Source organism: Oncorhynchus nerka, linkage group LG17, assembly GCF_034236695.1.
Source record: "Oncorhynchus nerka isolate Pitt River linkage group LG17, Oner_Uvic_2.0, whole genome shotgun sequence".
NCBI classification, from domain to species: Eukaryota; Metazoa; Chordata; class Actinopteri; order Salmoniformes; family Salmonidae; genus Oncorhynchus; species Oncorhynchus nerka.
The window spans coordinates 25,797,322-25,823,686 of record NC_088412.1 but is presented as its reverse complement, the minus strand read 5'-3'; the positions used below and the strand labels follow the sequence as shown (position 1 = coordinate 25,823,686).

At 40.5% G+C, this 26,365-nt stretch overlaps 3 protein-coding genes across 4 annotated transcripts; 1 reads left to right on the top strand and 2 right to left on the bottom strand.

The window, feature by feature from the left end:
* Positions 1–3,233: 3,233 nt before the first annotated feature.
* On the top strand, positions 3,234–10,454 carry plekhb2 (pleckstrin homology domain containing, family B (evectins) member 2). The gene is made up of 8 exons (XM_029686160.2): positions 3,234–3,338; positions 3,639–3,687; positions 4,025–4,177; positions 4,384–4,486; positions 4,595–4,634; positions 6,285–6,371; positions 8,628–8,745; positions 8,939–10,454. Exons 2-8 carry the CDS (start codon positions 3,651–3,653, stop codon positions 9,082–9,084), a joined length of 684 nt encoding a protein of 227 aa, XP_029542020.1. The 5' UTR covers positions 3,234–3,338; positions 3,639–3,650; the 3' UTR covers positions 9,085–10,454.
* A 2,131-nt stretch (positions 10,455–12,585) lies between these two features.
* Positions 12,586–20,115, bottom strand: LOC115144974 (vacuolar protein sorting-associated protein 4B-like). The gene is made up of 11 exons (XM_029686159.2): positions 19,908–20,115; positions 19,415–19,526; positions 18,909–19,059; positions 18,681–18,742; positions 17,289–17,408; positions 16,998–17,154; positions 16,681–16,829; positions 16,358–16,439; positions 15,939–16,158; positions 15,616–15,756; positions 12,586–15,519 (listed from the first exon to the last, which is right to left on the bottom strand). Exons 1-11 carry the CDS (start codon positions 19,926–19,928, stop codon positions 15,418–15,420), a joined length of 1,317 nt encoding a protein of 438 aa, XP_029542019.1. The 5' UTR covers positions 19,929–20,115; the 3' UTR covers positions 12,586–15,417.
* Positions 20,116–20,833: 718 nt separating this feature from the next.
* Positions 20,834–25,942, bottom strand: LOC115144973 (ankyrin repeat domain-containing protein 29-like). Of its 2 annotated transcripts, XM_029686157.2 has the most exons (10): positions 25,724–25,942; positions 24,108–24,218; positions 23,449–23,547; positions 23,090–23,188; positions 22,827–22,925; positions 22,255–22,353; positions 22,014–22,112; positions 21,725–21,820; positions 21,449–21,547; positions 20,834–21,334 (listed from the first exon to the last, which is right to left on the bottom strand). In XM_029686157.2, the coding sequence occupies exons 1-10, from the start codon at positions 25,733–25,735 to the stop codon at positions 21,251–21,253; spliced, it is 897 nt and encodes a 298-aa protein (XP_029542017.1). In that variant the 5' UTR covers positions 25,736–25,942; the 3' UTR covers positions 20,834–21,250. The 2 variants fall into 2 exon arrangements, with proteins under 2 accessions (XP_029542017.1, XP_029542018.1); XM_029686158.2 differs by lacking the exon at positions 25,724–25,942 and having other exon boundaries at positions 24,049–24,199.
* Between the last annotated feature and the right edge of the window lie 423 nt (positions 25,943–26,365).

The following is a 26,365-nucleotide window of genomic DNA, read 5'->3' as shown; positions in this document are numbered from 1 at the left end:
CTACAGCGTCCATCACAATTACGAGCACATGGCCAATTATGCAAATTAGGCGATGACGTCATTCAGCTACTTTCCTTACTGAGGAGTTGGCAACACTGATTTCAGCTGGCAGGTTTTTAACCGGTTCGTATAGATCACTTTCGTTCTCGGTTCTGTTCCTCTAAAAAAATAGTTGTTTTCTGTTCTGTTCCTTGAACATGTTACAATCCCTGATGTATAGGCTACCTGCACCTCCCATCTGAAGCATACGTTACAAGTGTAATTCCGAAATTAGGGAGAGATGTTTAATTAGAGAAGAATGGATTTACTTTTTCAATGCTAGTTAAGGAATATTATAGTTATCAAGTTTCACATCAGATTTATTAACTACAAAAAGGTAAGACGTGTTTGTAATTATAGTGCTGCTCTGCACACAACATGCTTGTTAGCCCAACTAGGAAATTCAAAGACATTCAAAGTTCCTTCATAAAAGCCGATCCTCCGTAAGTATAATTCTGTGGGCCTATTTCTGGTAATGCATGTCATAACAAGATGCCCAACACTTCAAGTCGAGCTTCCTCTATCCTCACCCTCAATTTCAGTTGCATCTAGCGCTCTACGTGACTGTCAGCATAGTGTTTGTCTTTTATTACAATTAATTAAAGACTGTTACATTCTGTTACAGCGAAATAGAATTGGCTCTTAATTACTTATCTATGCAAATTAAATCGATTACCCACTCCACAGCAAACTGTTCTAGCTGCACTGATTGGTAAAGTAATTCAATGTCGAGTTAAATCTTTTTTTTAATTATTAAAATATTTCAGAGGTTTAAAAAAAAATGAACGAAAACAATATAAACCACTTCAGAACTTTATTTTGCTGGTCGGAATAAAATAAATAAATAATGGTTTTGTTCAGAACTAAACGGTTGGAAAATAACTTTGGTTCCAAACCTTGCTACATCACACAAAATCAGGAAAAAAAGAAACGTCCCTTTTTCAGGACCCTGTTTTTCAAATATAATTTGTAAAAATCCAAATAACTTAACAGATCTTCATTGTAAAGGATTTAAACACTGTTTCCCATGCTTGTTCAATGAACCATACACAATTAATGAACATGAACCTGTGGAACGGTCATTAAGACACTAACAGCTTACAGACAGTAGGCAATTAAGGTCACAGTTATGAAACCTTAGGACACTAAAGAGGCTTTCTACTGACTCTGAAAAACACCAAAAGAAAGATGCCCAGGGTCACTGCTCATCTGCTTGAACGTGCCTTCGGCATGCTGCAAGGAGGCATGAGGACTGCAGATGTGGCCAGGGAAATAAATTGCAATGTCCGTACTGTGAGATGCTTAAGACAGCGCTACAGGGAGACAGGATGGACAGCTGATCATCCTCGCAGTGGCAGACCACGTGTAACAACACCTGCACAGGATCGTTACATCCGAACATCACACCTGCGGGACAGGTCCAGGATGGCAACAACAACTGCCCGAGTTACACCAGGAACGTACAATCCTGCCATCTGTGCTGAGACTATCCGCAATAGGCTGAGAGAGGCTGGACTGAGGACTTGTAGGCCTGTTGTAAGGCAGGTCCTCACCAGACATCACCGGCAACAACGTCGCCTATGGGCACAAACCCACCGTCGCTGGACCAGACCGGACTGGCAAAAAGTGCTCTTCACTGACGAGTCGTGGTTTTGTCTCACCAGGGGTGATGGTTGGATTCGTGTTTATCGTCGAAGGAATGAGCATTACACCGAGGCCTGCACTCTGGAGCGGGATCGAGGTGGAGGGTCCATCAAGGTCTGGGGCCTCTGTGTCACAGCATCATCGAACTGAGCTTGTTGTCATAGCAGGTAATCTCAATGCTGTGTGTTACAGGGAAGAAATCCACCTCCCTCATGTGGTACCTTTCCTGCAGGCTCATCCTGACATGACCCGCCAGCATGACAATGCCAGAAGCCATACTGCTTGTTCTGTGCGTGATTTCCTGCAAGACCGGAATGTCAGTGTTCTGCCATGGCCAGCAAAGAGCCCGGATCTCAATCCCATTGAGCACGTCTGGAACCTATTGGATCGGAGGGTGAACCTATTGGATCGGAGGGTGAGGGCTAGGGCCATTCCCCCCCAGAAATGTCCGGGAACTTGCAGGTGCCTTGTTGGAAGAGTGGGGTAACATCTCACATCAAGAACTGGAACATCTGGTGCAGTCCATGAGGAGGAGATGCACTGCAGTACTTAATGCAGCTGGTGGCCACACCAGATACTAACTGTTACTTTTGAATTTGACCCCATCCCCCCTTTTTTTCAGGGACACATTATTCAATTTCTGTTGGTCACATGTCTGTGGAACTTTTTCAGTTTATATCTCAGTTGTTGAATATTGTTATGTTCATACAAATATTTACACAAGTTATGTTTGCTGAAAATATACGCAGTGAAAGACATTTCTTTTTTTTGCTGAGTTTATGTGCACCAAGTCATTGCTCTCTCGCTCTGCTGTGTGTGAATCTTGCTAGCTGTTACTCAAATGGTGAGGGGCTGAAGCTCATTGCCTAGAACTCAAATTGCTCGGGGCTGGCTCACGTGTTGGGGAAATGGCAGGGCACAGCTTCCAGAAAAGCAGTCGCTTTCAAACTAGGATTTGGCTAATTGTGTTAAAACAGGAATTCTGCATGTATGAACTACACATTTACACATCCATCCCAAAGCGGGAGTTTAAAAAAATACTAAGTAGTCACCGAAGTTCCGGAGCATGTAGTTAAGCAAGCTAGCTAACTATATTATTAGCAATGTTGGCTAACTTATCAAGCTAAAATCTTACTGATGTAAGAATTGTTTCAACCTCAAAAACACTTGAACACAATCATGTCGGATTTCCGACTGCCCAGTTTCCCATTTCGCACAAGCACGCAACGTCACCTATTGATGATTTTCCCACTAGTAATTAAGAGTTGGAGGGACATTTAAGTGGATTTTTCCCTGTCATATGTGGTAAATACCACCTTCCCCACTTGGTTATGAACAAAGCATTCATCAGCTGAACATTAACTACAGATATTCATAATTCATGACATCCTAGATTTTCTTTGTCTCAAAAGATACAGATTTGAACATGTCCTTATGATTGGAGAACTTTAGGGTTTGGCTCCTTTATATTTTAAAAGTAAAGACAATAACGACTTATTGTAACATTACAGCGAACGAATAATATGATTGTTTATCGTGGCTTCAATTCCCAGCATTCTAATTAAGGACCAGTCAGCTGATATTGATGATGTCATTCAAAACAAGACAGTTAACTTTTGTCCTCTCAGGGCTTTGAAAAGGACGTTCCACAAGAGGTAATTTAATTACAGATATGGCATGTGTAGCTAGTCATATTATAATCGACAGCAATATTGTCTGAATAAGCTTCAAAACATAGTTTACCAAAGTGTCAAATGCCAACGTAAATAGATTCGGTCAGCTAACGTTCCCCAGCTAACGTTAGTTAGCATACCAGGCACTAGTGTAGGCAGTGAGTGTTACGATGGTTTAGCTAAACTAGCTATTAGATATGAAAATGACCTTGTAGATAGTTAAATAGATTTCGCTATATCCAGTAAGCATTTTTGTTGTTGTTTATAATTGTTTATTTTCAGAGTAACCTAACGATGTCGATTGTGAAAAGTGGCTTCCTCCATCGGCAGAGTGAGTGGAGCTGTAGCTAACGTTAGCTGTACACTGTCACTAGTGCAGTACACAAGTCTGTCACAAACCTGGAGTGTAATCATTACTCCAAACGTTTTGCAACGAAAACTAGCGTTTCTATTGGACAGATTCATGTAGGTTCCTCCCTGTTTTCTGAACATGTTCAATAGAAGTGCTTGTTTTCGTTGCAGAAATGTTTTCTTTTTCTTTTTTTCCTGACACTTCACAGAATTTCGTCATGTAGCTTTTCAATAGCACCATGGGCTTTTTGGGGCTTAGACCTGGGTTTGCACAAAGTGCTAAGAGTAATTAAATAAAATATAATTAAATGATACAGGCACTATTCTGCGGCGGTGGAAGAGGAACTGGTTTGATCTGTGGTCTGATGGGCGGCTGGTTTTCTATGATGACCAGCATCGGCGAGATATGGAGGATGAGATCCACATGAGAGTGGACTGCATTAACATTCGCAGTGCAACTGCATGTCAAGGTACTTGACTACTTACATCTGCTATACTTTTCTATCCAATCCTCTCAACTCACAATAGGATCAAATGTGAACTACCCCCCCCAGCAATCTTAAGATGAATGCTCTAACTGTAAGTCGCCCTGCATAAGAGCGTCTACTTAATGACTAAAATGTATCCACACCAACCCATCAACCAACAGTCCCATCCACCTTTTCACTGTCCACAGATCTAAACCCTCCAGAGGGCAGAAGTCGAGATGCCCTGCTCCAGATAGTCTGCAGAGATGGACGGGTTATCAGCATTTGTGGCGACAGTGCAGATGATGCACTGTAAGACATCTTTCCCATTGTAATTAATATGACTGATTAGTTGTGTGTGTATATGGGTTAGCCTGCTGAAAACTCATGTTTATTCTTGTTTTCCCATCGTTGTTTCAGGGCATGGACCATGGCTCTCCAGGATGCCAGAATCAGCTCTGTGAGTTTCTGCTGGTCTGCAAAGACCTGTCTGCATATCCTAGTCTACTTATGGACAGTATTATAGCTCAGGTCTTAATATACAGTACCAGTCAAAAGTTTGGACACACCTACACATTCCAGGGTTTTTCTTTATTTTTACTATTTTCTATGTTGTGGAATAGTAGTGACGACATCAAAACTATGAAGTAACATATGGAATAATGTAGTAACCAAAAAAATGTTAAACCAATCAAAATATCTTATATTTGATATTCTTCAAAGTAGCCAAACCTTGACAGGTTTTCACTCTTGGCATTCTCTCAACCAGCTTCATGAGGTTGTCACCTGGAATGTATTTCAATTAACAGGTGTGCCTTGTTAATTTGTGGAATTTCTTTCCTTAATGTGCTTAAGCCAATCAGTTGTGACAAGGTAGGGGTGGTATACAGAAGATTGCCCTATTTGGTAAAAGACCATGTCCATATTATGACAAGAACAGCTCAAATAAGCAAAGATAATCGACAGTCCATCATTACTTGTGAGACATGAAAGTCAGTCAATCAGGAAAATTTCAAGAACTTTGAAAGTGCAGTCGCAAAAACCACAAAGAGCTATGATGAAACTGGCTCTCATGAGGACCGCCACAGGAAAGGAAGACCCATATTTACCTCTGCTGTAGAGCATAATTTCATTAGAGTTGACAGCACTTCAGATTGCAGCCCAAATAAATGCTTCACAGAGTTCAAGTAACAGACACATCTCAACATCAACTGTTCAGAGGAGACTGTGTGAATCAGGCCTTCATGGTTGAATTACTGCAAAGAAACCACTACTAAAGGACACCAATAAGAAGAGTGCTCAGCATATGTGGGAACTCATTAAAGACTGCTGGAAAAGCATTCCAGGTGAAGCTGGTTGAGAGAATGTCAAGAGTGCAAAGCTGCCATCAAGGCAAAGGGTGGCTACTTTGAAGAATCTAAAATCTAAAATATATTTTGATTTAACACTTTTTTTTGGTTACTAAATCAAATTTTATCAGTCACATGCGGCAACTACAACAGGTGAAATGATTACTTAAAAGCCCCTAACCAACAATGCAGTTTAAAAATATATATAATTACAGATAAGAACAAGCAAAAACTACATGATTCCATATGTGTTATTTCACAGTTTCGATGTTTTCACTATTATTCTACAATGTAGAAAATAGTAAAAATAAAGAAAAACCCTTGAATGAGTAGGTGTGTCCAAACTTTTGACTGGTACTGTGTATATATATCCAACTGCAATTATAAACTGACATATAGCTTATTATTCACAAGAAACTGGGATGTGAACACAATGCATAGGAGAGTAATATTGTAATACTAACAGTGGTGTGAAATATAGGGAATTGTGTTAAGAGACAAGCGGTTTGTTCCCAGACCCAACACACACAGCACTGTCGTGTCAAATGTGTAAATAATCTATAGAATGTGCGTGTAGTCTACATTTCATACTAACTAAGCACTATTATTGATTTGCTCTCGACTGTCATATCAAACAAAGTTGATTGTTTTTCAAACACCATGGCTGCGTTTACACAGGCAGCCCAATTCTGATATTTATTTTTGAGTAGGTGTGTGGAAACCTTTTGACTGGTATTGTGTGTGTATCTCTATATTTTTAGGTGGTCGCTCCTCCTCAGATTGGCTTTGCACAGCAAATTGTTGCTTCTGCCCCTCCTCCATATTCTGAATATGGTCCTCCACCTCCGGTATGTATGTGAACCTGCTGCCTCGACTTTACTTTTCTAAATATGCTTTGAGCAGTCTAGTGCTACCGCTTTACAGTCTACCGCTTTACTTACTCCACATTTTGTTGTTACAGCCTGATTTCAATCTACATGCAATACCCCTTAATGAGAGTGAACAGTTGGTTTTTAGACATTTTTGCACACTTATTGAAAATAAAATACAGAAATATCTCATAAGTATTCACACCCAAGTCAATACTTTGTAGAATCACCTTTGGCGGCGATTATAGCCGTGAGTCTTTCTGGGTAAGTCTGAGGTTTCCACACCTGGATTGTGCATCATTTGCCCATTTATTCTTGAAAAAATTCAAGCTCTACCAAATTGGTTGCTAGACAACGATTTTCAGGTCTTGCCATAGATTTTCTAGTAGATTTAAATCCAACTGTAACTCGGCCACTCAGGAACATTGACTGCCTTCTTTGTATGCAAGTCCGGTAAAGATTTGGCCATGTGTTTTAGGGTATTGTCTTGCTGAAAGGTGAATTAATCTCTGTGTCTGGTAGAAGGCAGACTGAACCAGATTTTTCTCCAGGATTTTGCTTGTGCTTAGTTCTATTTCTTTTCTTTTTTTCAAAATCCTAACAAAAACCTCCCCAGTCCTTAACAATTACATGCATACCCATAACATGACGCAGCCAACACTATGCTTGAAAATATAGAGTGGTACTCAGTAATGTATTGGATTTGCCTCAAACATAACACTTTGTATTCAGGACAAATAGCTAATTGCTTTGCCACATTTATTTGCAGTATTACTTTAGTTAGTGCCTTGTTGCAAACATCAAATCAAATTTATTTATATAGCCCTTTGTACATCAGCTGATATCTCAGTGCTGTACAGAAACCCAGCCTAATACCCCAAAAAGCAAGCTATGCAGGTGTAGAAGCACGGTGGCTAGGAAAAGCTCCCTAGAAAGGCCAAAACCTAGAGAGGAACCAGGCTATGTGGGGTGGCCAGTCCTCTTCTGGCTGTGCTGGGTGGAGATTATAACAGAACATGGCCAAGATGTTCAAATGTTCATAAATGACCAGCATGGTCCAATAATAATAAGGCAGAACAGTTGAAACTGGAGCAGCAGCACGGGCAGGTGGACTGGGGACAGCAAGGAGTCATCATGTCAGGTAGTCCTGAGGCATGGTCCTAGGGCTCAGGTCCTCCGAGAGAGAGAATTAGAGAGAGCACACTTAAATTCACACAGGACACCGAATAGGACAGGAGAAGTACTCCAGATATAACAAACTGACCCTAGCCCCCCGAGACACGCACTACTGCAGCATAAATACTGGAGGCTGAGACAGGAGGGGTCAGGAGACACTGTGGCCCCATCCGAGGACACCCCCGGTGCAGGTTTCCTTCTTTTCACTCTGTCAGTTAGGTTAGTATTGTGGAGTAACTATAATGTTGTTGTTCCATCTTCAGTTTTCTCCAATCACAGCCATTAAACTAACTTCTTTTAAATCACCATTGGCCTCATGGTGAAATTCCTAAGCGGTTTTCTTCCTCTCCGGCAACTAAGTTAGGATGGACGCCTGTATCTTTGTAGTGACTGGGTGTATTGAGACAACATCCAAAGTGTAATTAAGAACTTTACTATCAAAGGGTTATTCAATGTCTGCCTTTAAAAAAATAAAAATAAATTAAATGTACTATTTTTTTCACACCAATAGGTGCCCTTTGTGAGACATTGGAAAACGTCCCTGGTCTTTGTGGTTGAATCTGTTTGAAATTCACTGCTTGACCGAAGGACCTTACAATAATCTGTATGTGTTGTGTACAGAGATGAGGTAGTCATTAAAAAATCATGTTGAACACTATTATTGCACACAGTGAGTCCATGCAACTTATTATGCGACTTGTTAAGCAAATTTCCATAACAAAGGGGTTGAATATTTATTGACTCGAGACATTTCAGTTTTTCACATGTAATTAATATATTTAAAAAAACATAAATCCACTTTGACATTATGGGATATTGTGTGTTGGCCCGTGACAACAAATCTACATGTAATCAATTTTACCTTCAAGCTGTAACGCAACAAAATATGGAGAAAAGTAAAGTGGTGTGAAAACTTTCTGAGGGCACTGTAACATGGTGTTTATGCTATATATTGTGGTTTTGGATAAATGTATATGGCTTGCATCAGTTCTCTTGATACCAGGGCAGTAGTGGTAGTCTCCCCAATAGTGACACAAGTGATATCTGCCTTTCCAACAGGTTTATGTTCCGGATGCTTATGGAGGGTATGCCCCAGCTCCTCCTGTCCATGGCACACAGATCATTTACTCAGCTGATGGGCAGCCCTATGCTGTTGCATACCCCTATCAGTACCAAGGTACGCATAGGGTGTATTCACACTTTTTTAGTTTGCGTGCTCCCGAAGGAATGTCGAAGTTACGTTGATAATCACATTTAATTAAATGTTCCTTTGTTCTTTTAATGGATGTAATCTTTCAGTTACTATTTTGCAATATAGCTTTTTTTTCACCATTCTAACTACAGTTAATGTTTCCCACCGTGATTTGTAGGAGCATATCCTATGAGGAATCCCCAAGGGATGAATCAGGTTATTGTTCACGAGCGTCAACGTGACGATGGAGGAGACGTGGCTCTCGGCATGCTCGCTGGAGCTGCGACTGGATTGGCTCTTGGCTCTCTCTTCTCTGTCTTCTAGTGTCTTCATAGGAACAGCTTACAACGATACCCACCCCCAACTGACACACACCGTTCCCACATGTTGGTAGCACTGCAACTTCATCTCTAGCCATGTGACAGCGATGGAGGAGTTAAATGTATGTGATGGTTGGGCTTTGTTCACCTATGACGCATGATTGTGATGTGCCAGTAAATTACTCCATTTGTGTCCTTACCAAAACTTTTGATGTATTAATGCTCTAGCACTTTCTATTAGGCACAGTAGCCATTATGCAGCTTGCCTCTTTTGTTTGTACTGGCTGTCCTTTTGTTTGAAACACGAATGTACTTTTGAATAAACGCAAATGATAATTGGATATTATAATGCACATTTGAAGGAAAGGTTTTGAGAGAGATATATATTTAATATCTTTTCAGGTCTAGCAAATCTCAAGTGTTCTGATGTCCCATGTAGTAGAGTGGTCAATAAGAATGTGGAAAAGAGTATAGTGGCACCTGCCTGAGTGTAGGCTACATTTCTTTGTTCCTTTTGAGGGTTGTGCATCCTGATTCTTCACCTAAAACCTGTCTTACATCCAATGTGCTTTTGTGAGGGTTTTCTACTTCATCTTTGTCATTTTACTCACCTTCATATGTTGTTACTTCGTTATTGTCATTCCTTTAATAACATGGTAGGATATTAGATATAATTTGTTAAGGGGAAGTGAACATGGGATTTGTTTTCTTCTTTACTACAGTCCTTATTTTGTTTTCCTATTACTATTGTCAGCTGTTAAACCTGTATTTTATCTCACGTTTGAATGGATTTTCAGGAGATGCATGTGTTTGTTAGGGTATGCACAAGCGTCATCAGGTTCATCTTAAGTTTAATCGCTGCTACAACAGAGAACTGAAAGATACTCCTTGACATTTTAATTGTTTTGACTTTAATCACACTCCCAAAATGATTTTTTTAAATATTTAACTTTTTCCTGTTACTGATATTAATGGTATATTTGACTAATTACATTGTGCTCTTTGGTTAAGTGGGTAAGTTACTAGTTAAATAATTGAGTGGCCTCGTTTTTTTTTATCACTGAACACATCATAGAGACTGGTTTCTCACCTATTAACCTTTTATATTCAATGTCAAAGTCTTACATTTCATTCAAAGTTATGCCACCTTGTATAGACATTTGGAATACTAGGTTATGTTTCCTCTTTTGACATGAAAGTTGGATACAGTAATTTATGATATAGGATATTTATTTGCTAACAAATTAAGTAAAAATCATACCTTAAATTTCAAATGGGAAACATGCTTTGTTATGCAGAATTAATGCATTGTTTATTGCTCTTCAGTGATGTATGACATTTTAACCATTATGTATTAAATGATCATTAAATTCACATTAATTCACTTTTGAAACTATGTAAATCCTAGCAACTTCTGAGTTCCACCTTGGCTCAAGGCAAGCTGCTTGATGTCACACGGGCTGTGTTTACACAGACAGCCCAATTCTGATCTCTTTTCCAGTAATTCGTCTTTTGACTGGTCATTTGACCAATCACATCAGATCTGATTGGTAAAAATACCAATTACTGAAACTAAATATCAGAATTGGGCTGCCTGTGTAAACGCAGCCATGGTGTTTGAAAAACAATCAACTTTGATATGACAGTCGAGAGCAAATAAATAATAGTGCTTAGTTAGTATGAAATGTAGACTACACGCACATTCTATAGATGATTTACACATTTGACATGACAGTGCTGTGTGTGTTGGGTCTGGGGACAAAACACTTGTCTCTTAACACCGTTCCCTATATTTCACACCACTGTTAGTATCACAATATTACTCTCCTATGCATTGTGTTCACATCCCAGTTTCTTGTGAATGATAAGCTATATGTCAGTTTATAATTGCAGTTGGAAATATATACAGTACCAGTCAAAAGTTTGGACACACCTACTCAATCAAGGGTTATTCCTTATTTTTACTATTTTCTACATTGTATAATAATACTGAAGACATCAAAACTATGAAATAACACATGGAATCATGTAGTAACCAAAAAGTGTTAAACCAACGAAAATATATTTTATATTTGATATTCTTCAAAGTAGCCACCCTTTGCCTTGATGACAGGTTTGCACACTTGGCATTCTCTCAACCAGCTTAATGAGGTATTCACCTGGAATGCGTTTCAAGTAACAGGTGTGCCTTGTTAAATGTTAATTTGTGGAATTTCTTTACTTAATGCATTTGAACCAATCGGTTGTGTTGTGACAAGGTTGGGGTGGTATATAGAATACAGCCCTATTTGGCAAAAGACCAAGTTCATATTATGGCAGGAACAGCTCAAATAAGCAAAGAGAAACAACAGTTCATCATTACTTTAAGGCATGACAGTCAGTCAATCCAGAAAATTTCAAGAACTTTGAAAGTTTCTTCAAGTGCAGTCACAAAAACCATCAAGCGCTATGATGAAACTGGCTCTCATGAGGACCATCACAGGAAAGGAAGACCCAGAGTTACCTCTGCTGCAGAGGATAAGTTCATTAGAGTTAACTGCACCTCAGATTGTAGCCAAAATAAATGTTTCAGAGGTCAAGTAACAGACACATCTCAACATCAACTGTTCAGAGGAGACTGCGTGAATCAGGCCTTCATGGTCGAATTGCTGCAAAGAAACCACTACTAAAGTACACAAATAAGAGATTTGCTTGGGCCAAGAAACACAAGCAATGGACATTTGACCGGTGGAAATCTGTCCTTTGGTCTGATTAGTCCAAATTTGATATTTTTGGTTCCAACCACCGTGTCTTTGTGAGACGCAGAGTAGGTGAACGAATATGATCTCCGCATGTGTGATTCCCACTGTGAAGCATGGAGGAGGTATGATGTGTGGGGGTGCTTTACTGGTGACACTGTGATTTATTTAGAATTCAAGGCACACTTAATCAGCATGGCTACGACATCATTCTGCAGCGATAGGCTATCCTAACTGGTTTGCGCTAAGTGGGACTGTCATTTGTTTTTCAACAGGACAATGACCCCAAACACACCTCCAGGCTGTGTAAGGGCTCTCTGACCAAGGAGAGTGATGGAGTACTGCATCAGATGACCTCAACCCAATTGAGATGGTTTGGGATGAGTTGGACCGCATTGTGAAGGAAAAGCAGCCAACAAGTGCTCAGCATATGTGGGAACTCCTTAAAGACTATTGGAAAAGCATTCCTCATGAAGTTGGTTGAGAGAATGCCAAGAGTGTGCAAAGCTGTCATCAAAGCCAAAGGTGGTTACTTTGAAGAATCTAAAATATATTTTGATTTGTTTATCACTTTTTTGGTTACTACATGATTCCATGTGTGTTATTTCATAGTGTTGATGTCTTCACTATTATTCTACAATGTAGAAAATAGTCAAATAAAGAAAAACCCTTGAATGAGTAGGTGTTCTAAAACTTTTGACCGGTAGTGTATATATATAAATATACATACATCCAAAGATAAGTAAAGTAAAACCAAACATCAGTCATTTCAGTAAGTAATAGTTTTATGTACATATATGTTCAAGATCAGAACACAACAAACTGGATAACTCTGGAAAATCCCAGAAAATAATCTTGAATACATAATTATAGGAAAACCCACAGTCATACATGTTAACAGTATTGCCAAAAGAATACATAATGATCGTTCGTTCTTATTTTATGAAGACAAACTCCTCCCTTCTTAGCATTGTTCAATGCTATTCACCTCACCCCAGTGACCAGACAATATGTAAACTGCTCAAATGAGAAAATAAAATACTACTACTGTACATTGAGGTTTATACATTTTTTTCTATAAAAGAAAAGTCTGAAGATTTAGAAACACAGCTGAATATAATCATTACCAAGTAAGGAACTATCTGAATATGCATCTTTTTTTAATAGGGTATCTGAAGTTTCATTGGCTATAGTGGAAAGTGAGAGGATATACGGTGCAATTGGAAAGTATTCAGACCCCTTGACTTTTTCAATCTACACACAATACCCCACAATGACAAAGAAAAAAGTTTTTTAGAAATGTTTGCAAATGTATTAAAAATAAAAAATGAAAATATCTAATTTACATAAGTATTCAGATCCTTTACTCATTACTTTGTTTGAAGCACCTTTGGCAGCGATTACAGCCTCGAGTCTTCTTGGGTACGATGCTACAAGCTTGGCGCATCTGTATTTGGAGAGTTTCTCTCATTCTTCTCTGCAGATCCTCTCAAGTTCTATCAGGTTGGATGTTGAGCGTCGCGGCACAGCTATTTTCAGGTCTCTCCAAAGATGTTCAATTGGGTTCAAGTCTGGGCTCTGGCTGGGCCACTCAAGGACATTCAGAGACTTGTCCCGAATCCACTGCTGCGTTGTCTTGGCTCTGTGCTTAGGGTCGTTGTCCTGTTGGAAGGTGAACCTTTGCCCCAGTCTGAGGTCCTAAGCACTCTGGAGCATGTTTTCATCAAGGATCCCTCTGTACTTTGCTCCGTTCATCTTTCCCTCTATCCTGACTAGTCTCCCAGTCCCTGCCACTGAAAAACATCCCCACAGCATGATGCTGCCATCACCATGCTTCACTGTAGGGATGGTGCCATGTTTCCTCCAGACGTGATGCTTGGCATTCAGGCCAAAGTGTTCAATCTTGTTTATATTGTTCTGAGAGTTTTTAGGTGCCATTTGGCAAACTCCAAGCAGTCTGTCATGTGGCTTTTACTAAGGAGTGGCTTCCATCTGGTCACTCTACCATAAAGGCCTGATTGGTGGAGTGCTGCAGAGATGGTTGTCCTTCTGGTTCTCCCATCTCCACAGAGGAACTCTGGAGCTCTGTCAGAGTGACTTTCGTGTAGTTGGTCACCTCCCTGACCAAGACCCTTCTCCCCCGATTGCTCAGTTGGGCCAGGTGGCCAGCTCTAGGAAGAGTCTTGGTGGTTCCAAACTTCTTCTATTTAAGAATGATGCAGGCCACTGTGTTTTTGGGGACCTTCAATGCTGCAGACATTTTTTGGTACCCTTGCCCAGATGTGTGCCTCGACACAATCCTGTCTCGGAGCTCTACGGACTAATCCTTTGACCTCATGGATTGGTTTTTGCTGACATACACTGTCAACAGGTGCCTTTTCAAAATGTGCCTTTCAAAATCATGTCCAATCAATTGACTTTACCACAGGTGGACTCCAATCAAGTTGTAAAAACATCTCAAGGATGATTAATGGAAACAGGATGCACCTGAGCTCAATTTCGAGTCTCATAGCAAAGGGTCTGAATACTTATGTAAATAAGGTATCTGTTTTTTATTTGTAATACATTTGCAAAAATTTCTAAAAAACAGTTTTCACTTTGTCATTATGGAATATTGTGTGTAGATTGATGAGAAAAAAAATATTTGATCAATTTTAGAATAAGGCTAACAAAATCAAGTGGTCTGAATACTTTCCGAATGCACTGCACATTGATTCTTCTTCAAGGCACAACTTGTACAAAACATTTGAAGTCTGCAAAGATGTGGGAAGTACAATTTAAGGGGTCAAAAACACTTTACAAAGGATTATTGCTCACTCTATTACTGATTTCCCTTGAAGATCAATAATCATTGGGTTTTATTACACTATAACATAGCCCCACCAACCCATTCCAAAGTACTTTTACTTTCTTTTGACCAGCAAGGCACTCAGTCTAACATCTTCTTTCAAAAACAGCATACAGAAAAACAATATGAAAATACTCTACATAAAAACTGATGGAAGAAAATTGTAATCATTAAAGTTGCTGGTAGTTAATCATGATATGGTCCTCTTCAATGAGTGCTGCTCCATCAACGCAGTCAAAATTACAGATGTAGCCCTTCTTGGTAAGAAAAATGAATACAAAGAAAAAAACATCGGTAAACAATGTCCAAACACATTACAGTACAACAAAACAGGCAATCCTCATCTATCTTGTCAAACCATAGATGCACTTCAAGCAGTAAATGACTTTTGGAGGAGTTATTGTAATGCACAATAGCATGCATTGCTTGTTTGATGCCATCAAGGCCAAAACAGACACTTTAGTGTTTTAAAGCATAAATTATAAATACTTTTCATGAATCCATATTATTTGAGACCATCACCATCTTCAACCAATCTATCTTTGTAAAAAGAAAAGTTGCATACTATGGGTACACTATTATGGGTATGTATTGGCAACTAACAAAGGAAGTCAACAAATTAACATACATGAAACATGAAGCCCCTTTGCTACTTGTGGAGAGAAAGTAGAGTAGCAAATGCAGGCCTGAGAACCAGTGAAGAAAAAGGATATGAGAAAGGAAAGTTGTGTTCACATTATTTGGTTGAGTATTAGCCTTCCTGACCAAAGTCCTCTGTGAACTTCTTGAGTTTGTCCAAGTCCTGCTCGTTCACAGTTGGCTTGGTGTTGTGCAGTGACCTCAGCATATCAGCCTGTGAACAGCACATCACAATGGTCAGTCAGCATCACATACTTGCTCCCATCATGTTCAAAATCTAAAATATCTATGTTTTTGGGGTTCTTCTCACCATGCAAACAATGGGCTCCATGAGTTTCTCCCCATTAACATCCATCCAGGTCATCTCTATGGCGTCTGGATCTCCTGGTGAGCATGGGGTCAGGAGATCGTCTACCACGAGGTTGGGATGGTTCCATGATGACCCTTGGACCTGGGTGTATGAAGAAGAACGCATGGGCAAAAATGGTACATGGATTTGTGATAACTGATGTTTCATTGACAGAGTATTCATATGACTCAATGCTTCCTTTACAACTATCAGATGAGGAAAATTAAATGAATTAAGATTCACTGCACCAAGGTGAGCCCTGTCCCTGTTTGAATGTCACATACCCGTTTGAAGTGAGTGGCCGACTGCACCTTCCTGACTGGCTGCATGAGGGCGTCCCTCACGATGACGCTGATGTCTGCTCCAGAGTAGCCTTCCGTCTTCTTACCCAGCGTCACATAGTCTGATTCAGTGAGCTCATTGGGGGTGGAGCCCAGATGCAGCTTGAACATGAAGGAGCGGGCTTGCCCCTCAGGCAGAGGGATATAGATCCGCTTCTCAAACCTGAGGCACAGAAACACGACAGTTGTGATATCTGATATGGGAATGTTTATATGGAGATACAGCAAGGGTCATCCCATTATTTATCTCTAATGTTTAACCATCTGTTTAATAAGAGTCACTTGGTCCCAGAATGGTGAATAATACATCTTTGCAATAAGATAAAGGACTTGAGATCATCAGAGGATAAATATGCACTGACCTTCTCCTAATAGCAGAGTCCAGTGTCCAGGGGATGTTTGTGGCTCCTAGAACCAGGACTCCCTCATTATCATTTCCAACACCTCAGAGAAGAGAGAGAATTATTTAAATATACAGCTGATTCAGTCAAAAGGAAAGCTCAAATCTGGCAAAAAAAATGGTTGTTTAGTTGTTCTGGTGACACCGTACCAACAAAAAGGTTCAGTGCCAAACGACATAGTGGCCAAAGCAGTTGTGTCAATACTCAAGGTACAAGGTAATCAGGATCTGAGGACAGGCTTGTGTAACTGCACAGTCTGTCAGCCCAGTGGCTGGCTCTCTCACCCTGCATCTGGACCAGGAACTCAGTCTTGATGCGGCGGGCTGCTTCACTCTCGTTCTCACTCCTGGAGCCACACAGAGAGTCTATCTCGTCGATGAAGATGATGGAGGGCCTGTTCTCCCTGGCCAGGCTGAACAGGTTCTTCACCAACCTGAAGATAGAAAGAGTTGTGGAGAGTGAATATGAGACCAAAGGACAGTGTGGGAGAAGAATACAGAGGAGAAGGAGAGAGATAGGGATGAATGAGAAATATCCTTTCAAATAGTATATTGATTTGATTGCATAGCAACCTGCCAACCCTCCTTGCCCCATCACTCACTTTTCACTCTCCCCCAGCCACTTGGACACCAGGTCAGAGGAGGAGATAGAGAAGAAGGTAGAGTTGTTGGCTTCTGTGGCCACAGCCTTGGCCAGATAAGACTTCCCTGTACCAGGAGGGCCAAACAGCAGGATCCCTCTCCATGGAGTTCGCTTTCCTGGACACCAAAGACAAATATACTTAGGTATTCTTTATTGAAAACGATTTACTCGTCAGATGCACTGTTGCAAGTCACAATACATCTGTTAATATCTAGAATGTTATGTGTTTCTTGAATTCCATTATTCATACCGGTGAAGAGGTGAGGGAATTTGATGGGCAAGATGACAGCTTCTTTAAGGGCCTCCTTTGCACCCTCAAGCCCAGCTACATCATTCCACTTGATGTTTGGCTTTTCCATGACGATGGCCCCTGTAACATAGATAGAAGTCGGTGAAATGTAGTACGGCAAATGGGGATGTAACAAATGTTAAAATGTTCTTAACGTTTAAAGTGACATTTTTTTCTGCTTCAACTGAGAGAGAAAAATACACACAAAAAAAGACATGCGAATTCACAATGCAGACATGGTCCTGCGTCTGACCGCTAGGTGGCAATGCAGTTCAAACTACCGCAGTCATGGCTACCAAATGGCGCTCACCTTACTGCTGTCCCCCACACACTCAGCAACGAAGGTAGTTAATGCCATCTTTAGGTTCTCTGGGGTGTGCCTCTCCTCCATGTCCTAAGTGGTTAGTACATGGGGCTTCATGTCCCACTTCTCATCAATGTGATGGCTCGTTGCGGTGATGTACGACAGCGTGTTCATAGAAATCCAACAATCTGTTGTTAACACCACGTATGGTGTTTGAGATCTCGACCGTTGTAATTAAAGAGCCATCATTGTACAATTTATGTACAATTTTTTTTTTTTTTACAATTTCACTGTACAATTTGTACACTCTTGTAGTCTGGTTCTAGATATGCCATTAGGACATTGAAGCCGGCATTCTCTACCCTGAACCATGGCTGCATATCAGCTGCAATGATTTCTGTAATCAGCGCTGTGATTTTCTCACTCCATCCCTTATCGCACTTCTTTCGTGTGAAGAGCCTGTTTAATGTCTGTTGTTGGGGGCCTGCGCTGTTGCCAGCAATGGGTTGGGGCTCACGGTCATGGTGTCTCCCTTTCAGATGTTTTAGCATTGCTCCTGTTCTGCCTCTGCACTAACTCAATTCACCACCTTCTCATTTAACTTCTTAAAGTATTGCCATAAAGGGCTTCGCTGCTGTCACTTCACTGTCTCACTCTCCGAAATTTTTTCCAACTGTTAACAATGATGATGTGTGGAGCCCTTTATATCTGTGGGAAATAATTTGAAAGAAGCATTTCTCCTCCTACTAACTTTACAGCATTGTTGGGTTAAGTATTCGTTTAATTTCTATTTTTCCCTTTATGATGATTATCGGGACCTGTTAGTGGTAGTTTTGTGATAACTGCACTGTGAACATAATTTTTTCGGTTTAGGATTTTTGTAAACGTTAACGATCCCAATTTAGTTTAAACGTTCACACCCCTGACAGCAAATATCGCTTTTTATCATTCAAATCAAATACAGATTCAGTCTCACAAGACTGCATCAAAGCTTTATATGAGCCACACTAAAAATGCTGAAAAGTGAAGTAGCTGATGATATAACTCACCTGAGAGTTGATTTTTAAACTTCTTTTTCTCTGGGTCACCTTCACCTTCATCACTGTCATTCCTGCAAAAGAAAAAACATTGTCGTTTGAGATCACTGTACTGATAAGGAGGCCCACCTTTATGCCACATAAAAAGTATAAACACAGTTCAAAAGAACCAAGAATCAGATCAGAATGAAGGATTGGTAAGGATTATAACACATCTCAGGATGTCTTATGCTCACTCACCCTTTGTCATCAGAGCCAGACTCCTTGACAGGCTTGGCTGGAGGGGCCTTATCCTTCTTCTTCAAGTATTCCTTCAGCTTCTCTGCTCGGTCCAGGTACTCTGCACACTTTGCCCTGATGCTCTGCTTGGCCTTGTCTCCCTGGGCCTCATCTGCAGGGAGAGGAAATGTAACAGGTTGGCATCACATTATGTCCAAGGCTGGGTAATCTTCACACGTTGGTCATTCAATGTGAAAGTGAAACAAAACGGTTAAAGTTGTTTCCTGAACAAATTCTTCATGTTGATCCATAGCTCCTAATGGGGTCATTTAAAGTTAATTCCAAACTCTGAGGTCAAAGGTGCACAGTTCATAATCATGTCAGTCACACATATATCAGTAAATCAGTAAAGGGAACAGAAAAACAAAGTAGCCTATGTAGATGTTCTGTGTTTGCAGTATAAATGCAAATTAAGAACTTGAAAAAAGAAGTAACAGGAAGTTGAACTGAGATTAGAGACAACTCACATTTAACAACATGAAGGAAGTATTGAATGGAATGCTGGTACAACCGGAGAGCTTCCTCGTAGTTTTTAGCCTTATCCTCTTCTGCAGCCTTGCTTGCAAGATCTATTGCTTTCTGTAACACAATGCATGGGCTATGTTAAAGAAGAACCATAACAACAGAGGGTCGAGAGCATTAGCGTGACGTCATGATCTTGCGGGGCTATGTTAAAGAAGAACCATAACAAGAGAGGGTAGGGCATTAGCATGACGCTATGATCTTGTTCCGCAAGATGTCACAAAGGTATGTCAAAATGGCATTTGTAAATGGAAAATCAGAAATCATACACACTTAGTTGATGCGAATTCATTAAATACTTTGGGTCAAGAGAGACATTAACTAGACAAACGTATAATAACGCCATATGAACCCACAGTAGACTAACCGTACAATCCTGTGTTAGCTACAGTAGTTAGCTAACTTATTTATTTTGTATCTGGCTGGAGATTCACTCACCTGTAAATTGTTATTAGCCATGGGTGCTGGTTACGTACGATGGTAAAAATAACCCACCGTAGAATTTCACTCGTCTCAGTAAATCAACGTGCAATAGATATAATACGACGTTATTAGCTCTGGTTAGTGTTTTGTTGTCATTTTGGTGACAGTTCTTTAATTCTTCGGAATCTCTTCCGCATCAAGATGTCGAGTGTCACTTCCGCCTATGGTCTACACGTGACATCAACACAAAAAGAGACAAGAGCTTTTTCTGACCTATCCTTGTCAATTTACTGCGGTCAATTTCACAGCCTATTCTTAAAATCTATGTGCATTGCATATGCGATAAATGAGGTCAGACAAAGAGCATCAGACACATTTGCATGGATTCAGTTTCTTGCTGATTTATATATACACTAGATGACTATTAAAGAGCGCTGTGTTGAAGCCACCGTGCCTCCATCTTGGCACTCCCCACTGTGGTAATTTCTCGGGGGAAGCTATATAAATGCATTAATTAACGTCTACATTCGTTTCCGCCACATTTACTATATTACAGATACCTTAATGCATACTTTTAACTTATATTATGTGAGCTAAACATAAACATTTAAAATATCTAAAAACATTGGTTGTATAATTTTTTGAGATGACTAATGTTACTGTCCCCACTACAACAAAAAATGCTTAAATACATGTCATTTTGTCCTTGAAACATTAAATTGAAATACCGTAGAATTCCATTCATTGCTATGGAGGACTACTCCTACTGGAGAGTGCCAATATGGCCGACCGGTGGCTTCAAAGTCTCTCAATCGCCAAACCCAGCATCTAAATATCCAGAGTTTATATAGATCATTGGTACCAACGGTAAGTACACTGACCTCTAGTGACTTGTTATTATAGCACATGTTATTGACTTGGTCACAGGAGAAATGTTTTTTCTTCCACATTCATATTTTATTTAACCCAATGTACAGTATTGCATTTACTAAAATTGCAGAAATAAAAAAATGCAAAATATTTAGAAATATCACAGCACCAGGATACAATATTTTAGAAACTAAAACTATACAGCAAAGTTAGAACAACACCTCAAACAAAAGGATGTACATGGCAAAATAACTCTAGCCACAAACAGATGCATTTTGGTAGTAGGCTACATATTGATATGTCCAGTTACATTTACTCCAAATAGCATTGTATTGTATTTTATTTTCTGAAGCTGCAATTGAAAGCAAGCACCATATAAGTATTGTAGTGTGACTGAATCCTGTTTGTTTGTTCTCTGTTGTTCGGAGCCCTCAGTGCATTTCTCTCCATAAAACAACCATGGTCTAAGGTGGGAACTAGGATTGTCATCAACTACTTCCATTTAAGATTTGTGGTCGCAGAGCACTCAGGATGCGATCACTCTTTGTAAGATCTGCTGGCAGTTCATTGTTCTGCAAAGAAAACAAAACCAGTCATGAAAAAATAATCAACCAGAGCAACGTCCTAAAATGCATCCTTCTCCTCTGCTTTGCTTCTTCTCCCCTGTACACACTGCAGTGATTTACCTTGTTGGGTAGTGTGGGGTCTGCATTGGCCCCGAGCAGAAGGTTTACACTTTTATGATTGCCACCCATGACAGCAGCGTGGAGGACTGTGGAACCATTCTGGAGAAATGGAATGGTGAAGCCACTTAACTAACGGCTGGTTCTTATCACTAAAACACTGAGAATGTTTTACAATACAATGTTTCACAACATACTTCTGAATAAAAACTACTCCTCTGGGTCATGGCCAGAGACAGGAGACGGCAAAGAGAAAGCATCACTGCCTAGATATCTTACCTTGAGAAGGCCCATTGAAGGGGAAAACTTGAGGAGCTCCTCAATGACACTGTTGTGTCCTTTGAAAGCTGCCTTGAATAATGCAGTTGACCCGTCCTTCAATTAGATCAAAAGAAACATGAGACATTGATATTTTAATTGCCCATTAAATATATACTATGCCTAACACAAAGAAATGCATTTCAATAAATGACTTGATTGAATATATTGATGGAAGACAATCATCTTGTCTTTGTCAACCCACTGTGTACCCACTGTGTACCCACTGGGTTGCTAAAGGACAACATACTTTTCTGTCAGCATCCCGATCTGCACCACGCAGAAGTAAAACCTTCACTACTTCACTGTGTCCCATCTGGGCTGCCATCCACAGGGGGGCTGTGCCATCCTGGGGAGGAGGGATGGTGAGGGAGGGGGGTGAGAGAAAGAAAATGGAGACAAAATACAAGGAGGAAGAGGGTGAGAAGAGAGATGAAGAAGTCAGTCCCTCTATTGAAGTCCTCTATTATTGTTTGGGGGAGTGGCCTCACCTCCCTAGGGTGGTTAACTTTGGCTCCAGATGACAGCAGTTGACGTATGACAGTCACATGACCCTCCTGGGAAGCAAGGAAGAGTGGGGTGGCACCATCCTGAAACATGATATTAGAAACATGTCACAACAGCACAGCAACTGCATGACAAAGTTATGCAATGTATGGCTTGTTCATGAATAGTAACACATATAATGGCACTGTTGTGGGTACACTGGATCTTATAGAAAGGAGAGAAAGAGGCTGATGTTTTAATGATGCAAAAAACACTATTGTCAATCACCAATATCATAACTAGTAGTGAGCAGAGAATCACTCTGTCGAAATGAATGTAAGCCATACTGTATTGTTTTCATACAAACATGTAACATAGTTACACTGAGTAATCCAATCCCTTCTCTGTGTTGCATCAAACAAAATACATCTCATGTCTGACTCAGCGGTAACCTGAGAGGGTCTTCCAGTGGGATTTTGGTGTGTTGTGGAATACAGCATTGGACACTGTGAGGCTCTGCAGGAGTGTGGGAAAAGGACAGACATAGTGAGATGAGATAGGTGTTAGGGATGCTCACATGCAGCTGGTCATGAACATTGGCTCCATTCTTCAAAAGAGTGTCTACCACCTTAGAGTGGCCATACTGACAGGCTGCAGAGAGGGCTGTGCCACCGTCCTGCCAAATCATGAGAACACAAATTAGCAACATATCCCGCAGTGACTGGCACATAGAATATGACTATACACAGTAGACATCCAACACTGGATCACTGCCGTCAGCATATCTTGTCTGCCTCCCTGTGATGTTCTCTCTCTCTCTATGTAGGTGACACGGCATACCTTTGTCTGGAATTCAGTTGAGGCACCAAATTCAAAGAGGAGCTTTACTACTTCATTGTGTCCCTGCTGGGAAGCGAAGAAGAGGGCAGTGGAGCCTGTCTGAGGGTGGAAACATGCATTCAATGTCAGAAAGACCTTAAAAAAGGACATACACATTTTCTCAACGCTTCAAACATCTTTACTGCTTATTGTTTCTACTTTAACCACATTAGTCTCAAAGCAACATCAATAATGCAACGCTAATTTCAGACGCTGTACTACGGAAAAGCAGATGGTTGCAGTTTATCAAGGAGCAGCACTAAAACCAAGGTATTTCTTCTAATGACACCAAGGTGTACTAAAGTGGGAGTATACCTTACCTCTCTCTGCAGGTTAATGTCAGCTCCCTGCATGATCAGCTCCCTGGCACAGTCACTGTGGCCATTGTAGGACGCCACCATCAGGGCTGTGGTGCGAAACTGGAAAGAGATCGAGGGATCACAATCAATCAACACCTCAGTTCAGTCAGATCATTGTCTTACATGTCATTCAAACTGCACATGAAAGAAACCTGGAGGTATAGATTTTTTTGTTTTTGTTTTGTTTTGTGTTTTGATTCTGCTCCAGACAACATAATTGCACACACAGCCCTACAAAGCACCACCCCTTGTCTGATGCTCCACCCAATCATTCACATTCCCTAATCTCTAAAGAAAGTTGCTGAAACATACTTCAACTTATCAGCAGAGACTTGACATAGCATTACATTTCAAATAGCACACAACAATTAACAGTTAGATGTGACACACATGGAAACTGCAAGCACCTGAACATGAGCAGACCTACAACACATTATTGAGACATACATACACCTGCACACATCCACACACTCACACATCCACACATACACACACACACACACACTCACACACACTCACACACACACAGAGAAGAGTTGTAGCTCTCTCTTTCTCTCCTACCACAGGTGGTTTATGGGTAAAGCGTGCAGCTGAGCCGCCAGGGCATGCAGCGTCCGTACACTGTCTCTGCAGTCGGCATCTACACGGCCACTGTTGAGCAGTAACTGAAGCAGGGCCAAGTTCCCCTTTCGAGCTGCCCAAAACACAGCATTAGCCAGGGGCGTCTCCTTCTGTAGGACAAACACACATGATACAACATCGAACAGACACAAGTGTCAGATAACAGACCTGTAACCAGACTAAAAGACACTATCTACAGTATCATCACAGGTGTCAAAATTGGGCAAGTAATGTATTTGCTGGTATTGGTCAGACAATGGGGGTTATAGCGAAAAACATTTAAAATGAGTTGCATTCAGGCTCTTCCTGTTCACAATCAATATGAGAATCAATATGGACAGAGGCTCTTTGCACACACACACACACGTTGATTATGCTCTTGCATTGGGTATGGTGTGGTTATATGGTCTCTGGTCTGGTTGTGTGTAGCTCCCACCCACTTATGTAGGTCCAAATGAATCTGGGTATGTTTAACACAGACAAGAGAAAACGCAAACATCTAGCAACCCAAAAGTTGTGTTTGAATTTCGTCACCATATCATTTTTAGCAAATGTTCAACTACATACTACTTTCTTAGCTACTTTGCAACTAATTGGCATGTTAGCTAACCCTTCCCCTAACCTTAATTAACCCTTTAACCTTAAACCCTAGCCTAGCTAAGATTAAACTGTCATGTCGCTGCCACTTGGCCTCATTATTCTGTATGTGACAGGTAGCTTAGTGGTTAGAACGTTGGGCCAGTTCCCGAAAAGTTGCTGGATCGAATCCCTGAGCTGACAATGTATAAATCTGTCATTCTGCCCCTGAACAAGGCAGTTAACCCACTCTCGTCCGTGGTTGTAAATAAGAATTTGTTCTTAACTGACTAACCCAGTTAAATGAAGGTTATATATATATATTTTATCAGAGACAAGTCTCGTATGGTATGTATTAATTTGTGGATGTCCATCATCCATTTCTTATGATAAATTATATTTCGTATATGTTATGAATTCTCAAAAACCTACAATATGTTATGAATTGCAAAAACGTACAATATGTTATGAATTCCCAAAACGTATGATATGTTACGAATTCCAATGTGTTGTTGCTAACGTTGGCTAACGTTAGGTGGCTAATGTTAGCCAGAACAACTGGAAACTTGGAAAAATGCAGGTCAAATCATGATGTCAGTGATCTTCAGGTCGGAAAGTCTGAGCTCTAGAAAGTGGCCCGAGAACTCGAATTGGAATTTCGAGTTGGATGACCATTCAAATCGATTTTTTCCAGTCGGAGCTTGTTTATTTCCGAGTTACCAGTTGTTTTGAACGCGGCATATGTCCGGGAAGACCATGACCACGAAGGTAAAGCAGCATATCTAATTTCCATTACGATGTTATTATTGCCCGCAAAGCCCCTGCGATGTATTCATTTATTACGTGCGCATAACTCACCATAGGCCTATTCATAACAGCACAGATTAGACACCATGTACGCAAAGAAAGTAAGCATTCGTAATGAGTAGATTATATTAGGCTACTCTCTCTTCATTCCCTGTCATATGGATATCTATATATAGTGGAGTTGACTCAACTCAGCTACATATGCAGAAAAGCAGGAGAACGTTGAGATTACCTTGAACGACATCCTGTGGACCTCATTCGTGACTCATATTTCTTGCGTATGGGTTGTTGTTGCTAACGTCCCGATGGGTTTAACTGTAATAACGGCTGTAATTCGTTTTGCCACACTGACTGCTCCAAGGGTGTCGGCGCGCTGTTGGAAAAAAACACGCAGCAAATCCTCTGCAGTGCCGCTCCAGCCACACGCAGACAGGCGCACGAGTCACGACCGCTGCAGCTATGTCTGATTCGATTTCTTGGAGTCGTTTGTTCAACCAAATGAAACGAGTTCGATTCTGTTACAGTTTCATTTTGGAGGTAGTAGTTTATTTATCCCGAGGAAAAATAGGCTGTTATTTTATATCTGTTTTGTTTTGTTACACATAAGCCAGTCCTTGCTCCTAATGCCCCTAAACTCCAGAAAGTCGGCCATACAACTGTATTGGGGTATAGTGAGGGAAATTGAGGCATTTTAGACATTCAGCATCACTCTGTCGAGGGAAATATTGTATTTTTTTCTAACAAAGATATCGACATATTTTTGTCACAACTTATCCTGGGTATGGGGAGAACAATCTACCCCAGGTAACGTTCTGAATAAAAGGGCAACTACACCCTCCACATTTTGGGGGGATTTTTCCCAGACCAAAAAATG

What these genes read in the sequence shown, in the direction of transcription:
- LOC115144973 (XM_029686157.2), bottom strand. An exon ending in ACATTAACCTGCAGAGAGAG is followed by an intron (nt 23,189 to 23,448) that starts GTAAGGTATACT and finishes TTCCACCCTCAG; the next exon opens with ACAGGCTCCACTGCCCTCTT. An exon ending in ATGTTCATGACCAGCTGCAT is followed by an intron (nt 22,354 to 22,826) that starts GTGAGCATCCCT and finishes ATCATGTTTCAG; the next exon opens with GATGGTGCCACCCCACTCTT.
- LOC115144974 (XM_029686159.2), bottom strand. Translation starts at nt 19,928, where the DNA reads ATGGCTAATAACAATTTACAG. An exon ending in GTTTAAAAATCAACTCTCAG is followed by an intron (nt 17,409 to 18,680) that starts GTGAGTTATATC and finishes TCTATGTTACAG; the next exon opens with GGGCCATCGTCATGGAAAAG. An exon ending in GACTCTGCTATTAGGAGAAG is followed by an intron (nt 16,159 to 16,357) that starts GTCAGTGCATAT and finishes TCTGTGCCTCAG; the next exon opens with GTTTGAGAAGCGGATCTATA.
- plekhb2 (XM_029686160.2), top strand. Translation starts at nt 3,651, where the DNA reads ATGTCGATTGTGAAAAGTGGCTTCCTCCATCGGCAGA. An exon ending in CAGTGCAACTGCATGTCAAG is followed by an intron (nt 4,178 to 4,383) that starts GTACTTGACTAC and finishes CACTGTCCACAG; the next exon opens with ATCTAAACCCTCCAGAGGGC. An exon ending in GACAGTGCAGATGATGCACT is followed by an intron (nt 4,487 to 4,594) that starts GTAAGACATCTT and finishes TCGTTGTTTCAG; the next exon opens with GGCATGGACCATGGCTCTCC.